The sequence below is a fragment of the Eschrichtius robustus genome, chromosome 3 (assembly GCF_028021215.1).
Source record: "Eschrichtius robustus isolate mEscRob2 chromosome 3, mEscRob2.pri, whole genome shotgun sequence".
Lineage (NCBI taxonomy): Eukaryota > Metazoa > Chordata > Mammalia > Artiodactyla > Eschrichtiidae > Eschrichtius > Eschrichtius robustus.
This window is the reverse complement of record NC_090826.1, coordinates 39,725,052-39,738,041: the sequence shown is the minus strand read 5'-3', so window position 1 is coordinate 39,738,041 and position 12,990 is coordinate 39,725,052. Positions and strand designations below refer to the sequence as shown.

General features: G+C 53.4%; 1 protein-coding gene across 1 annotated transcript in view; it reads left to right on the top strand.

Moving 5' to 3' along the window:
* Positions 1-12,990, top strand: part of TRABD2B (TraB domain containing 2B) — a 215,689-nt gene that overhangs the window by 168,446 nt on the left and 34,253 nt on the right. Inside the window, exon 3 of the mRNA XM_068537954.1 lies at positions 7,568-7,714. Within this exon, the coding sequence (XP_068394055.1) occupies positions 7,568-7,714 (147 nt within the window). The remainder of the gene's footprint in view (positions 1-7,567; positions 7,715-12,990) is intronic.

Here is a 12,990-nt window from a genome sequence, read left to right as displayed (position 1 = left end):
AGGCAGAAGCGGGAGCAAGGGAGGTGGTCCTGAGGCTGGGAGGATGAGTTCGGCACAAGGCTGGAGCCGAACGATCAGGCAGGGCAAAGAGTAGAAACAGCGCAGGAGGCCATGTTCCAGGTGGGGTTCCTTGGCCAGGTGACCTCTTTCCTCTCCTCATATGTCAGCTCTAAGCAGGCCCCATGACTGAGGTCCTAGCACCCCTCCTCCTTCCCAGCTGACCGCTCAGAATTTGGGCTTCACACACTGGCCCCTACTTGTCTGTTTGTCTGGTGGAGGCAGCTTGGTGGGCCAGGCCCAGGGGCAGCAGAAAGAACCCAGCACCTGTCAGCTGGACCTGAGTTTGAATTCCAGCTCCAGTTCTTCAATGTGAGACCTTGTGCATGTACTTTCACCATCCTCAAGACCTCAGTCTCTTCATATGTCATGTGGGAATAACAATCCATTCTCTGAAGGGTGTGGGATGGTTTCTCAACATCCCTACTGTGGCCCATGGAACCTGGCATGCCAGTGAACTCTGACCTCATCACCTATCACTCTCCTTATTTTCTCAGCTCCAGCCACCCTGACCTCTGCTCCTCCTTGCATATGCACGGGGCCTTTGCACCTGCTGTTGCCCCTTCTCTCATCACTCTCTGCCCTCCTTTTCTGCTTCTTTTTTTCATTGTAACACATACTGTATTTATTAGGGTTCTCCAGAGAAACAGAACCAATAGCATGTGTAGATAGATAAATAGATAGACAGATAGATAGACAGACATATACATATATATGTACAGATTGATTTATTTTAAGGAATCGGCTCATGCATTGTGGAGGCTGGCAAGTCCAAAATCTACAGGGTGAGCTGGCAGGCTGGAAATCCAGGGAAGAAGTGCCGATGCTGCTGTTCAAGTCCAAAGTCACTGTGCTGGCAGAATTCCCTTCATCAGGGAGGTTGGTCTTATCTATTAAGGGCTTCAACTTATTGGATAAGACCCACCTCATCCAATTATTATACAGCATAATCTGCTTGACTCAAAGTCTTCTGATTTAAATGTGAATCTTATCTAAAACCTATCTTCACAAGAACATCTAGAATGTTTGACCAAGTATCTGGGGACCATGGCCTAGTCAAGTCGGCAAAATTAACCATCACAAGTCCACCCCTTGTCAAGTTGGCATTCATACAGTATGTCCTTAAATCATACTTAATCTCCAAATAGATAATAACAAGGTCTCACTTATGCCTAACAATTACAAGTCTGCCTGCAACCAAAACACGCTAATGCCTTCCCCAAAAGAGGATGCAAAGTCTTTGGGTGGTATTTATTTACTTTTCTCCTTGAGGTACCATAACTTAAATGCAATACTTAAGAGTACTTGAGTTAACAATACTTAAACACTATGGTATAAAGTCAGTATGTCTTGTGTTACTTGATAAGAGAGAAGAAAAGAAAAAGAAGAGACAGGAGAAAACAAAGATTTTATACACACACACACATTCTTAACAAATTAAGGAAGAAATACTCCGGACTAGGAGAGTCCTTGTTTCTGTAACTGGTCACGTGGTCGGAGCTGGCATTTATAACTACCTTCTTCTATTACCCCCATCACTACCTATTCCCTTTGCCTTCTGCAAGCTCCTCAGCTAGTTGTGGTTCTTTACCTGGTGGGATGACCCAAACCTTCATTCCTGACGGGTCTGGGCCATTAGACTGCCTACACTGGGTCGTTGTAGTTTCCCACTGACATTAGTTACCCACAGGGCCTGGTAATACTGAGACACCCTAAGGAATATCCTACGCCACAGACATGCTCTCCCTCACCTCCAATTCCCCCTTGGTCATCAGGACCAGGCCCCCAGCCAGCCCAGTAACTCCCTGCTTCGCCTGTTGGTTTAGAGGCATGAGGAACCCAAAGTGACAGAGGGCAGTCTGAACTTACAGTTCAATGGAACTCTTGTTGTGTCTTTAACATACTAAATATTAACATTTTACTAATTATTTTATTTATTCTCTATTTCCTCGCCAGCAGATAAGCTCAGTGAGAGCAGGATTTGGGTCTGTTTTGTCCCTGACTAAATCCCCTGACCTAGAACAGTGCATGGCCCATGCCAGGTGCTCAGTAAGCACCGCCGAGTGGGTTGGGGCCTTTGCTGTGACTTCCCTATAGTTCGGGGTGGGTGAGAAGTGACGGTCCCAGCCTGAGAGCCAGGCCTGTCTCAAACATCCTTCCTGACTAAGCGGGTCCGGCCTTCTCCTCACGATGACGCTGCTGGGCCGACAAGGCCTCGGTATTCACCCTTCCAGCCCATCCAGGACTGTTTATAGACTGATCTGGAACAATAAACCTGTCCCCACCCTCCTGGCGCCTGCCTCCCTCCATCCAAGGCCCATGTTTGAAGATGTGTTTAAATTCCAGGCCTACACTCAGCAGACGCTGCGGGCCAGCTCCTGGCCTGCAAGTACCAGTGAGGGGGGTGCCACCAGGATGTTCAGGGGCTCTTGGTGGCCGGGCCTCCACACACGGCCGTCCAGGGGAAGTGAGGCGGCTCTCGCCTTCACCCCGTGTTTGTTATTTCATGTCAAAGCCTTATCATAAACATTATCCTAGAGTGGGCCACCGAGGCTAGGGGCGAGGCGGGTTTGTTATTCTGAAGTGGCTGGGGGCAGAAGGCATTGAGGCCTGGGAGTCTGAGCAGGGCCAGGCTTGAGGATTCAGGGTGAATGACAGGGAAACAGGAGTCAGAGCAAGAAGGCACTTATTCGCGCCTGTGCACTGGGCTTTGAAGGCCCCACTTTCCAACCATCCTCTACTAGAAAGGCCCGTTGGCATATCTGCCTCTAAAAGGTGCTCCGTGTGGATGGAAACCAAGTCCAATTAATCCAACAACCCCAGATGCCTGCAGAGGATCACTAGAAAGTAAATGTTTGTTGAATGAATGAATGAGTGTTACCTCCCTATGTCTGTTGGAAGCACCAAGAATGCACATGAAGAAGCACGTATTACTTTGAAGTCCTGGTCATGGGAACCTGGTTGGAGCTAGACAAAAGTAATTTCGTAGCCCAGCTCTGTCCTTTATAAGCCATGTGGCCTTGGGTCCCCTTCCCCTCTGCTTCTTTGTTTTCCCATCTGTGAATAGGGACACCTCCCTGCTGGCTCTCTCCCAAGGAGAACAGAGTGAAGTCCCGAGGGCAGTGGTGAACTAAGAGGATGGGTTCCAGGGCTGGATGGCCCAGGTTTGAATGCACATCCGCCCCCCTCCAGCTTTGTCACCTTCAGTGGGTTACTTAATATCTCTTTGCTGCAGCTGCCCCCTCCCACCACCCCAATCTATGAAATGGAGCTAATACTAGCCCTACCTTAGAGTTGCTGTAAAGGTTAGATAAATTAATATGGGCTTAGAGAGTTTCTGACGCATAGTAAGTGCTCAATAAACATAGTGACCCTAGTAATCAATGGATGAGGACTGCTTCACAAATTGCAAAGGATGGATACGAGGCAGGAGGTAGAGGGGGAAGGTCGTGGGATTCAGGGTCAGCATCCTTCCCTCTCATAGTTCTTGAGTGTCTGCTATTCAGCAGTGACCAGAGAGGCAGGCTCCCTGCCCTCACCAATCTCTCAGTCTAGACAGGCAGGGAACAGGGAATTACCTGAAATGGTCATCTCAGTGGGATAAGTGCCACAACCAAGGGAAGCTCCGGGGTCTGTGATGGGGGTTGAGGGGAGTCTGGAGTGACGGGCTGGATTTCAGTCCCGACTCCGCCACACCCCGGCTGTGCCACACTGGAGGTGCTTCTTGAATAATCTGATCTCAGTGTTCTACCTCTAAACATGTTAATAATAAATTCTCCCTAGCTGTTTTTTGGCTATTTCACAAGGCTCCTGAAAGAAAATGGGTATGGCAAGGTGTGGGGGAATGAATGTGGACTGTGCCAGTGGACCTTGGGAAATCCAGCCCCAGACATGATCCAGAGCACAGCAAAAGGTCCTAGGCTGGGCGTCAGGGAACAGGGAGCCCACTCTGCCCCCAGCTCGCCGTGTGGCCTTTGGGCAAGCTTCATCCTACCTGTCATGGACCTGTGTCTTTTCTCCTCTTCCATGTGAAGAGGGCATACGAAGAGATCAGTGGTTCTCAAACAAGGCTCCAAGGCACCTGTGGGTTCCACAGAGAAGCACTGGGAGCCTGTCACAGGGTGGGGGGAGTGGGCATTGAGCCGGCGGGACTTCAGGTAAATAGCCTGCCTCCTTTACCTCAATGAGGGAAGTTCCCATTTCTATCTGCTACACATTTTGAGTTCCAAGTAAGTTTCCTCTGGAAAACAATAACAACAAAAAAGGATTCCATGGCTACAAAAGGTTTGAAAAACTGCTGGGCCCTTCTAGCTCCAATCAGGGAAGGTTTAGGTCTAACTATTTTCTTCCAAGCATTTATTCCACACTTACTACATGCCAGGAATGTTCTCAGCGCCCTGCAGACTGTAACGTGCTTCATTCACTAGAACACCTCCCAGCTCCACGAGGGCCACATGACTGCAGAAGTGACTCCATGTGTCTAAGAGGGTCCGGGGGGCCATTTCCCCTCCGAGCCGGGTCTTCTGGGTGCCTGAGCCGATGACCTCAGCACAGGCCAGGTGGTGCCAGCGCTGAGAAGCAGCAGGGCAGGTGTGTGCAGCGCAGGGTGTGGTCACAGGAAGTCTGTGTGTCCCAGCCCCCAGAGGAGGAGAGAGCTCCAGCCCGCCTGGACGCTTTCATCCCAGGCATCTGCTATGCAGGAGGAAGTGCCTGTTGCCTTAGCGATGTCCACGGCAACAAGGCCACTGCCTGCTGCGATCCATCCCCAGCCGCCCTGCTGCCATCGACACCCTGCGCCAGGTGGCTGCAGATTGGATTTCAGGGGTGGTGGCCAGAACCTGGAAGCCTGGAGAAGGCCCAGAGGTGGGGTGGTGGGGCCTGACCTCATCTCCAGCCAGCTCATTATGGGAAGCAGGCTGGGCTGCCAGAGCTCAGTGCAATCCAGCTCTCCTGCCCGACCAGAAACAAAAGTAGAAGGGGATGGGTGGAGGTGCTCTCACAAGCACAAGCTTGGCCCAGTCGCCCAAGACAGTATTTTAGCTAGACTTTGTGTACCTATTACCTGAGCTTTTTTGTTCAGATTGTGTGTTCTGGAACCACGTGGCTAATGCCACTTGGCGGAAACTTCTGCCACGTGGTGGCAGCGTGCCCCAAGTGCAGACAGAATGCCAGAGTTCTAGGGGCTAGTCTGAAGGGCTTACTGAGCAACCTTGAACTATGAATTGACCACAGCAGGTGTCAAAGCACCGAAGAAAGGATGGGTGACACCCTCTACCAGGCACAGTGCTGAGTTCTGCCAATGCAAAAATAAATAGGATGCAATTCCTGTCTTCAAGCCGCTCATCGCCTAAGGGGGGAGACAGGTAGCTAAAATGCATTTACAATCTATTGTTCACATCCTGCTGGAGGGAAGCAGGGTGGGTCCCTCATCTCTCGCCACAGCTGTGCTGTGAAGCATTTACTCACATGTCTGGACCCAGCTGCAGGCAGGCAGGCAGGCTCAGTGGGCTCAGCTGGGCTCACTTTCTTGTCTGGGAGCTGGCTGGCTGTCTGCCGGACTGGGACCGCCTTGGTGGGACTATGCAAACAACTGGGCTCTGCCATGCACGCCTCTCACCCTCCAGCAGGCCAGCCTGGGCTGCTCTCAAGGCAATGTGGATGTGTAAAAGACAGCAGCACATGTGTAACGCTTCCTCCATTCGGCTATGGAGGCTTGTCACGCTGGCCTCCATGTGTAATGCAGCAAGTCCAGAGTCAGAATGTGAAGGAGCTACAGAGTTCCATGGCCAAGGGTATGTATATAGGGAGGGGTTAAGGTTTGGGGCCATTACTGTATCACTCTGCCACACAGGGAGACCATGGGAGCTCTGGGGAGGGGCCTCACCCAGCCCCCAGATGGTCAGAGAAGCTTCATGGAGGAGACATCTGAGCAGACCCTGGAAGGCCAAGTCTCGATTTGCAAGTGGAAAACAGAGGCGGGAGGTTTCTCATGCACAGGGAACAGCATATACAAAGCACAGAGACAGAAGACTGCTGAGTAGTTCAGCATTTGGAGACACAGGGGCTGGAAACGAGGTCACTGACCACAGCAGCGGCCAGGCCGCTGCCTTGCAGGCTCCAGTGAAGAGCTAGGCTTTTATCCCCTGGGCAGGAGGAATCCATGAAAGTTTTGAGCAAAAAAAGAAAGATAAAGTCCATCAGATTTGTGTTTTTAAAGGATAGCTGTGGCAGAAGAATATGGGATAGGTGGGAAGTGGGGTGGGGGGGAGTCTGCAGAGAGGAGCATGGGTTGCAGTGGACCCAGTGAGAGAGGCTTGGGCCTGAACTGGTGTGGACTAAGGCTGGGGGTATGTTGTCCAAGACAGTGTGCAGACAGGATGAACAGGGCCTGAGGACTGCCAGGGAGGCTGGAGCTGGGGAAACAGCGAGGACAGGTGGCCCGAGACCACCTCCTGGCGTTTTGCACAGGAATTGCAATTGTTTTTCCCTCTATTTGTGCTAAATAACCCACTGACTGGTCAAGCTCCTCCCTTTTGTTGGCCAAAGGAGTCTGGGATGCATAGCTGTGTGAAGCTGGCTCTAGTCCCAGCCGTGCAGAATTGGCCACTTCCCCTCCCCTCCTTGGCTTCAGTTTCCCCATCTAAAATGGGACATTTTAGATCATCTCTCAGGGCCTTGTGCCTTGGGCAAGACATGTTCCATTAGAGCCATGGTCCTCAAATGCCAGAAGCAATTGGACCGCTAAAGAGGTTCCCAGGGAGCCTGTTAAAAATACACATCCTGGGCTCCACCTCAGAGATTCCAATTCTGGAATCTCTGATATTTTTGTGTAGCACTCCAAGTGATCCTGATGCCTGGCAGGTCTGGCTGGGCACAGCTGTGTCCCCAGGGCCTGGTATGGTGGCCCAGAGCACAGAGGGGCTGGAGGAAACGCGTGCTGAATGGCAGCACAGATCTGACTTGGGGGCTCAGCTCCTAAGGCCTTTGCCTGGTGTGAGGATGGCTTCTGGAGGAGGTGGCATTTGGGTTGGGCCTTGACATCTAATGGGCTTTCTGGTTTTTTGTTCATTTGTTTGTTTTGCTTTGTTTGGGGGTGCTCTTGATTCCAAAATGAGTCTGTGCTCCTTCTAGAACTTATCTAGGCACTCGAGAAGAAAGGAGTCAAAAGAAAAACTCGCCCATCATTCCAAAACCCGGACACAACTAGGGCTCTCTTTGCCACATTATTAGATAAGATGTTGATGCCCAGAGCAGTACTGGGGACCTGTGAGGGCAAAGGGCTGGAGATGAGAGCAGGCTGAACGTGGTGAGAGCCCAGTGAGTGAAGAGCGGGAGACATGGAACACTCGGGCAGTGCCAGCTGGTGTCAGGCCCCTCCCATCTTTTCACACACCCTGTTTCAGGCCTGTTGCCCCAAAGTCCAGCGGGAGGAGGGCCGGTCCTGGAGGGGTCAGGGGCCTCAGCCAGGGTCCCTGAGCACAGCCCTGACGCCTCTCCTCCCTCTGTGCAGGTGCTGTTTGCCCTGAACCAGACCCTGCTGCAGCACGAGAGTGTGCGGGCCGGGAGCTTGCAGGCACCCTACACCACCGAGGACCTCATCAAGCACTACAACTGCGGGGACCTCAACGCCGTCATCTTCAACCACGACACATCCCAGGTGAGGCTCCCCTCCCCCAGCCCGGGCAGCCTCCGGGACACCAGTTCCCACGGCCAGGCCCATAGGAAGGCATTTATGAGACACCTACTGTGTGCCAGGCGCAGGCAATCATCTCTCCAGCCATGGTAAGCAGGAGCTTTGGCATCCCCGTTTTACAGATGGGGGAAACTGAGGCTCAAGGACGGGAAGAGACTTGCCCAAGGCCACACCACTTATTAGTTGTTATCAAGTTGTCAAGAGCAGAGCTTGAGCCTGGTGTGTGTGACTCTGGGGCCTAGACCCTGGAAGCTTTGCCTGTAAGAACACGGAGCCCTCGTTGAGGCTTAGTCCAGCATCTGGGGAGGTTAAAGCCCAGGAAAGGGAAAGCTCACAGGTGCTCAGAGCTTGGGCTTGAGTCCAGCCCAGGGCTCTCTGCCTCAATTCGAGTCCTAGAGGAAAGATTACCCCCAGGCTGGGCAGACAGTGAGTGGGACCCGAGGAGCTGAGCATGGCTCCACCAGGACTCCCGTTGCCCTTGGGATAAATTCCAAGATACTTCGTAGGCAGTCAAGGCCCCCTCTCCATGTCCTACCCTCCATGGACCTCATCACAGCCCAGGTCCCCCGCCCCAAAGACCTCATTTTGCTGACCTCTGCCACTTGTAGCACTTCCCCCATGCACCTTGCCCTTTCCCACAGCTCTGCCTTGGTTCAGGCTCCTCCCTCCCAGTTTCCTCCCACTCGGGCCGTGGTCCAGCGTCATCTCACCTGCGAAACCGCCCTGACACCCTGGGTGGAGTTAGATTCTCTCCCGGGCACCTCTAGGCCCCCTGTGCTTTCTGTGTCTGGTGCTTGATTATCCATTCATTCAAGAGGCAGCTGAATTAGCCAGAACAGGCCACCTCCCCGCTCAGGACACTGAATGGCTCCCGATTTTTCTCAGGATAAAGCCAGAGTCTCTGTGATGGCCTGCGTGGTCCCGTGGTCTTTCCCCAGCCTCCACCCCATGTCCTCTGCCTCCCCCCCTGCCCGCCACATGCCACTCCAGCTGCACAGCCCTCCCTGCTGACCCATGAGCCCACCCACACACTTCGCCTTTGCACTGGCTGTTCCCTCTGCCAGGAAGGCCTTTCCCCAGGTGTCACCATGGCTCACCCCCTCTCTGCCTTCAAGACATAATGCAAATGTCATCGTCTCAGTGAGGCGGCCCCGACCCGGTCTAGAATTGCAACCTGACGCCCCTCCCGCCCCCACCAACCTGTCCCCTTTACGATGCTCCACTTTTCCTCATGGCCTTTATCATCTTCTCGCGTACTTATATATCTTGATTCATTGATCAGTCATTATTTATTGTCTGTCCTTTCCCACTACAGCATAAACTCCCTGAGGGCAGGGTTTTGGGTCTGTTTTATTCACTGATAATTGGCTAGAGCAGCGCCTGGCACAGAGCACGACTCAGTAGATATTGGATGAATGAAGGAAATAGCTTATAAATGCCAGGCACAGAGCTATGGAAAGGGATATGGCGGGGCGCCAGAGAGAGTTGCCCTCATGGGGCTGAGGGTCTCATAGGGAAAAAGGGGAGGTTCAACAAGCAACTGCACCGAAGCATGATCCTTGCTACGAGGGGGAGTAGAGGATGCCCTTGGAGCCTGTGGCAGGAGCAGGAATTTAGGTGGGCTTGGGGGTAGGGGTGGGGCAGGGCTGGGGAGAGAAGGAAAGACTCCTGAAATAAGAGAGGTCAGAGAAGAACCTGAATTGGCCACAGACAGGAGGCAGAAGAACATTCCAGCAGAGGAAACCACGCAGACGAGCTGGAGGCAAGAGACAGCAGGAGGAGGGGTGAGAGTTTGGGCTGGAGGCAGAGCCAGGGACCCCTCTAGACCCCAAGCTCCTCGAGAGCAAGGGTGTGCTGTCCACTCTCGTCGTGCTGCCCAGCGCAGGGCATGGCACAGAGCGAACATCAGTGAGCGATGCTGCATGGGCAAACGCAGGCGTGTGCTGTGCTCAGTGCAGTGCAGAGAGTGAGGGAGAGGAAGGATGCGGAGGCCCTGCACAGAAGGCTGGGATTCTGGGTGCCCTGACTCTCTTTGGTAGAGGAGAGAGGGAGGAGGACCCTGGCAGCACGAGGCTCACAGACATTTCATCAGCCATCCACCCACCCTGTGACAGAGCCTAGCACTACATTCTCCGCTGGGCAGAGGCTGGCGAGCCCTGAGCAGCCAGGGAGCTGTGTGCCTGAGGAGTACCCGTCACCACTCAGGATGGCCTGGCCATGACATGGCCAGGCTGGGGAGAGTGGTGTGCAGGACAGGGCCCTGGCCACGGAGGGCAGGACACTAAGCTGAGAGAGGGAAAAATGGGGTGACCCCGGGGGATGACAAGTTCAGATTTTCTTTGCACGGTGTCAAGAACCATTGGCGTGTCTCTGACAAGTGAACTACGTCGGGGGTCTCCTGGCAGTGCCTGTACTTGAAGTACAGCAGAGGGCACAGGTAGACTGGCCCACCCAGATTAGAATAGCAACCCAGGGGTGCACAGGCTGAGTCTAGCCCTCAAGGGAGGGTCTAGGCAGCCCCGCCCCCAGACACAGACCAGCCTAGTGTCAGGGCAGCAAGGCTAAATCCAGTGCCCCGTGCTAACAGAGAAGGGGTCTGCGGCTGGAGGTCTCGACGTCACAGGGGCTGGAGGGGGCGGTCACCGCCTGCAGCTGGGGAGGGCTGCAGGTGAAGGTGGTATTGGACCAGGCTTGAGAGTAGAGTCCGGCCAGGTGTGGACAAAGGCAGGGGCCGGCAGGCAGAGCGAGCTGCGTGGCAGGGGCACAGGAAAGTGGGAGGTCCTGAGGAATGATCTGCAAAGCAGACGGCAGACCATATGGGGGTGAGAGTGTTCACTGAGGGGCCAACACCTTGGGGTGTTTAAGCCAGACAGGGACGTGGTCAGAAAGATGCCTCCGGCTGCAGTGCCGAGGCTGCTGGAGCGGCCTCTGGAGGCCGGGGCCGGACAGATGCAGGGCCCACGATGATCATACTGGCGGACAGGGGCCAGGCACACCTCACCCTTGGTCGGCTTCACCTCATCCCCCCTCCATCTCACCTTCAGAAATGGCTGAGGCCCTGGCCTCCCGCAGCTCTCCGGTCACTAGCACTGTCAGTGCCCCCAAATCAGCAGGGTGATCCAAAGGCCCCTCCCCTGGGAAGCCTTCTCTGAGCCCCCAGCCTGCGTTAGGTGTCGAATAGCCATATATATTTATTGTCCATACTCAGACACTATTGAGAGTAAAAGGTCAAATGTAATTGAGTCAGAATAATTAATAGGCATGCAGCAATCTACCGTAGCCATGAACCTGGATTGTCTGGAACAAACCAAGACACGTTGTCACCCTATTAGGGGCCTCCTCCAGGCTCCCACATCCCTCACTGCCCTCTAAAACATGTGTGCCCCAGTGTTCTGATCTCCACTGGCTGTGAGCGTCAGCCAGGGCAGCAGACCCTGTCTGAGGGTTATCTGTGGCCTCCTAGCTGGACACAGGGCTGGACCCATGGAAGTTCTCAGAAGGTGTTTGTTGGATGGACAGGATAAAGAGAAGGGATGAGGACATTGAGGTTGTGACATCAGCAGACCTGAGCCCTTGACCACTAGACCTGACCCAGATCCTGGTCGGGGGTCAGGGGAGCCTCACAGCCCCACTCCAGCTCTGCCTGGCCCATCTTCTCATCACTCCATCTTGGACCTATCACTTTAGGGTCCTGGGGACCCGACGTGTCCTCTTTAAAATGTTATCGTACGTCCTGCACTTGAACTTGTTGCAAGAGATTTAAGACTCCCAACAAGTCTAATCACATCATTAATTTGCTTCCAGCCAGCCAGGCCTCATCCTTGGCATGGAGCCAGGACCCATCAGCATGAAACATGCAGAGAATGTCAGCCAGCTGCAGGGCAGTCCAGGGAACCCAGTGGCTAGCCCAGCGTCTTTGTGGCTTTGACATGGAACTTTCTAGTTCCTGTTCTTTCTTTTTTATTTTTTTCAAGCTCCCTAAAGATTGAATGGAGATTCATCATCCACAAATGCACACTCATGCTCAGGGACCTGAGGAGGGAGGGCTGGACACATCACAGGGAGGAGGCCTCTGCCTGGACCCTTGGAAGAGGGGAAGGGAAGCAGAATGCTGCCTTCAGGCTCTCTGATGGTTCTGAAGGCCATCTCTCTGTCATCTCCATCTCTATCCCCTGTCCAAGGCCACCCCTCACTGTAGCCCCTGCCATCAGAGGGGAAAGATGATGCAGCCAGCTCCATCCTCCAGGCTAGTTGTGCAAAGCTGACGTTTAGTGAAGACTTCCTTTGTGCCATGCGCTGTGCTAAGCACTTTCCAAAACTGATCTTGTTTAATTCCTATAACAATATATATAACCCCTATATGACCAATTTGGAAACTGAGTCTCAGAGAGGCCAAGTAACTTGTGAGCTACAGAGGCCACCCAGCTGGTAAGTGGCAAAAGGAGGATTCCAACCAGAGCTGACCCAGCTGTCTGACTTCAGGACTCACATTCACAACCTCCAGAGCTGCTGCCTGCGAGCCCGTCCATTCATCCATGCTTCCACTCACTGAACATTTATTTGTCGGTGCAACATCGTCCCACGTTCTCTTCCATACCCAAGGAATGGAGAGAAGCCTGCGAGGGCCAGGTTTCCAGAAATAACCCTTCTGAGTCACAGCCTCTCTTGTGGTCCTCCCCTACTCAGAAGCCTGCAGTGTTTCCTATAGTGGCATCAAGTCCAAGTGTGGCCTGTTTTATCAGGGCTGCCAAGCATCCCCTCCATGGTTAGGGGAGGGAGTAAGAACTCTATTCCTTCATATATCCATTTGCCAAACAGTCCCCAAGCACCAACTCTGTGCTGGCCCTGATTGGGCACTGGCAGAGCTGCTGCATACAGCTACCTAGGTTGTGCACTGCTCAAGTTTAGGGCATACCGGTCGTATCATTGTCTTGCTCATCCCAGAACAGCGTATCAGGCCTTTCTGGCAGAGAAGCCCCTCTCACTCAGGGAATGCCCTGGTCCTTGGCCAACAGATAGCAGAGGCAGATGTCCCAGCCTCCCCAGAGTCCCTCTGGGTTCAGCCTCCGTTGATGCCTCCATTTTTCCTCAGAAAGAGGGCTGAAAACTCGTCAGTGGCTCTAGAATCCATGTGGCTGGGCTAAAACCTGCAGGAAATTAGTCTCCTCGTGCTAGACTCTCCATCTGGCCAGTTCAGAAGTCAGCTAGGCCTTGTGTTCTGTGCTTTGGGCCTGGGTTGG